The 3386-nt window shown below is 46.5% G+C and overlaps 1 protein-coding gene across 1 annotated transcript; it reads right to left on the bottom strand.

Moving 5' to 3' along the window:
- Positions 1-1675: 1675 nt before the first annotated feature.
- Positions 1676-3028, bottom strand: LOC138909610 (uncharacterized). The gene is made up of 3 exons (XM_070200817.1): positions 2890-3028; positions 2431-2772; positions 1676-2289 (listed from the first exon to the last, which is right to left on the bottom strand). The coding sequence occupies exons 1-3, from the start codon at positions 3026-3028 to the stop codon at positions 1676-1678; spliced, it is 1095 nt and encodes a 364-aa protein (XP_070056918.1).
- Positions 3029-3386: the final 358 nt, after the last annotated feature.

Here is a 3386-nt window from a genome sequence, read left to right as displayed (position 1 = left end):
AGTACATAAACAACATGTACCCAGTAAGTATCAAGTCTAACCTCGAAGAAGTAGTTATGAGGGGTCGACATAGACACTTACTATGGGCTTTAAATAAAATGCAAAAATCATAAATAAGTATGGATTATGTAAGCAATTAATACCACACAGTAACAAGGAGTGAATAATAATTCCCTTTACTAACAATAACTTCGAATAAATTCCTGTCCTTTAAATAATAGTGACCGCTCAAGCCATAAATAAATCTCAAATAAAGTTAGGCTCCGAGTATTATCATGCACGATTTATGCCGAGGCCGTACGGTCCGATCCAAAAATATATTGTGCACTGCCGAGGGTCGAACGACACGAACCATAGATGCATCTATTAACTTGCCGAGGCGAATCTCCTTGGCACCACCCTGTAGTACCGTCTCTCTGAGAACCAACAAGTGCGTATCATCAAACTATCGAGCCCTGATCTGCTCCAATAGTAAAGACCGGGCAACGATGCATGCAAGAACTCGGCTATGCTTTGGAATGTCCAACCTCACAAGTCTGTTATCCAAGGACTGAATGTCCAAAGCTAAGGGCATCTCCTCTACTGAAATGAATGACAAGCTACTTATACTCTCTGCCTTTCTGCTCAAGGCATCCGCAACTACCTTCGCCTTGACCGGATGATAAAGAATGGTGATATCATAATCCTTCAGTAACTCAAGCCATCTACGCTGCCTCAAATTGAGATCCCTCTGCTTGAACAAATGTTGCAAGCTACGATGATCAGTGTAAACCTCACAGGACACCCCATAAAGATAATACCTCCAGATCTTAAGAGCATGAACAATCGCAGCCAACTTCAAATCATGTACAGGGTAATTCTTCTCATGGAGTTTCAGCTGACATGAAGCATATGCAATAACTCACTCCTCCTTCATCAATATACAACCAAAAACAACATGTTAAGCATTGTAATACATGGTATATATCCCCGAACCAGAAGGCAACAATAGAACCGATGCCGTAGTCAAAGCTGTCTTAAGCTTCTAAAAGCTCGCTTCACAATCGTCAGACCAACGGAACGGAGCACCCTTCTGGTTCAATCTAGTCAAAGGTGTTGCAATGGATGAGAAGCCCTCCACAAATCGGAGATAATAACCTGCTAACCCCAAGAAGCTCCTGATCTCAGTCATCGTAGTAGGACGAGGCCAACTCTGAACTGCCTCGATCTTCTTGGGATCGACCTTAATACCCTCGCCCGATATAATATGTCCCAAGAATGCCACCGAATCTAGCCAGAACTCTCACTTGGAGAACTTAGCATATAACTTCTGTTCCGGCAAGGTCTAAAGCACCACTCTCAAATGATGCTCGTGCTCCTCCATGCTGCGCGAGTAGATCAAAATGTCATCAATGAAGACAATAACGAATGACTCAATATACAACCTGAACACTCGGTTCATCAAATCCATAAACATCGTCGGGGTATTAGTCAAACTGAAGGACATTACTAGAAAATCATAATGGGCCGAAAAATAGTCTTCGGAACATCTGAATCCCGAATCTTCAATGGATGGTACCCCGATCTCAAGTCTATCTTAGAGAACACCCTAGCACCCTACAACTGGTCAAACAAATCATCAATACGCGGCAACGGGTACTTGTTCTTAATGGTGACTTTGTTCAACTGGCGATAATCAATGCACATCCGCATAGTCCCATCTTTCTTCATCACAAATAACACCGGTGCACCCCCACGGTGATACACTCAGTCTGACAAACCCTTTTGCTAGCAAATCCTCAAGTTGTTCCTTCAACTCCTTCAACTCTTTCGGAGCCATAGGGTACGCTGGGATAGATATAAGTTGGGTACTTGGAGCCAAATCAATGCAGAAATCGATATCGCGATCTGGTGGCGTGCCTAGAAGATCAGAAGGAAACACATCGGAGAACTCCTGGACTACGGATACTGAATCGATCGCCGGAGTTTCTATGATAGTATCTCGAACATAGGCTAGATAAGCCAAATAACCCTTCTCGACCATGTGTCGAGCCTTCATAAAAGAGATGATCCGACTAGGTGTGCTGACAAACGAACCCTTCCACTCCAGTCTAGGAAACTCTGGCATCGCCAAGGTAACAAACTTGGCATGGAAATCAAGGATGACGTGATATAGAGATAACCAGTTCATGCTCAGGATGACCTCAAAGTCGGCCATATCAAGCAACAGAAGATCCGTTCGGGTCTCATAACCACAGAAAGTAACAGTGCAGGATCGGTTGATCTGATCCACAACAACAGAATCGCCCACTAGAGTGGACACGTAAATAGGAGTACCCAAGGACTCATGAGGAATATCCAGAAAATGAGCAAACAGAGATGACACATATTAATAGGTAGAACTTGGATCAAATAATACCGAAGCATCCCTACCGTAGATAGAAATAATACCTGTGATCACGGCATTTGAGGCCACTGCATCTGGTCTGGCTGGGAAAGCATAGAATTTAGCTGGAGCGCTACCTGACTGGCCTCCACCTGCCTGGCCTCCACCTCTAGGATGGCCCCTACCCACCTGTCCTCCGCCTCTGGGCGGCCGGACAGCTGGTGGGGCAGCTGGTGCTGTAATCATAGGTTGGTGTCCCTGCTGCACTACCTTGCCCCGAAGTCTGAGACAAAACCTCTTCATGTGGCCAGGATCCTCACATTCATAACAACCCCTCAGAACGGTGGACTGTTGGCCGGAAGCCTGACCCTGATGGCCTGAATACCCACTGGAGGATCCCTGAATAGCTGGCAGATGGTAAGAACTCTCTGGCATGGCACTGAAATAAGGTCGCACTAAAGTACCCCGAGGAGGCGGCGCTGCTGGATATGTGGGCCTGCTAGGCTGACCTCTCCCAAACTAACCTTTGCCCCTAGATGGAGCACCACTGAACTCTTCAGAATACCAGAACCGCTTATCCCTCGTAGCCTGCTCCCGAGCACGCTGACGTGCGCCCTCGATCCTCTGAGCTATCTCTACAACTAGCTCGTAAGAAGTCCCCATCTCAACCTCTCGGGCCATAGTGGCCTGGATGGTAGAGTGCAATCCTGCAACAAACCTCCTCTCTCTGCATCGGTCGAAAGTATCATAAGTGCATGACGAGACAACTCAGAGAATATCGCCTCATAGTCGGTCACTGACATATGGCCCTGCTGGAGCTGCTCGAACTGAAGTCACAACTCTTCCCTCTAAGATGGTGGAATATATCTGTCCAAGAAGAGGCGTGTGAACTGGTCCCAAGTCATGGGAGGAGAACCTGTTGGTCTGCCAAGAAGATAAGACTACCACCATCTACGGGCCCTGCCTTCCAGCTGAAAAGTAGTAAAATCCACCCCGTGAGACTCCAATATCCTCATGTTGT

The sequence above is a fragment of the Nicotiana tomentosiformis genome, chromosome 4 (assembly GCF_000390325.3).
Source record: "Nicotiana tomentosiformis chromosome 4, ASM39032v3, whole genome shotgun sequence".
Classification (NCBI taxonomy): domain Eukaryota; kingdom Viridiplantae; phylum Streptophyta; class Magnoliopsida; order Solanales; family Solanaceae; genus Nicotiana; species Nicotiana tomentosiformis.
Note: the sequence above shows the minus strand (reverse complement) of the source record. Positions and strands in the feature narration are given on the sequence as shown.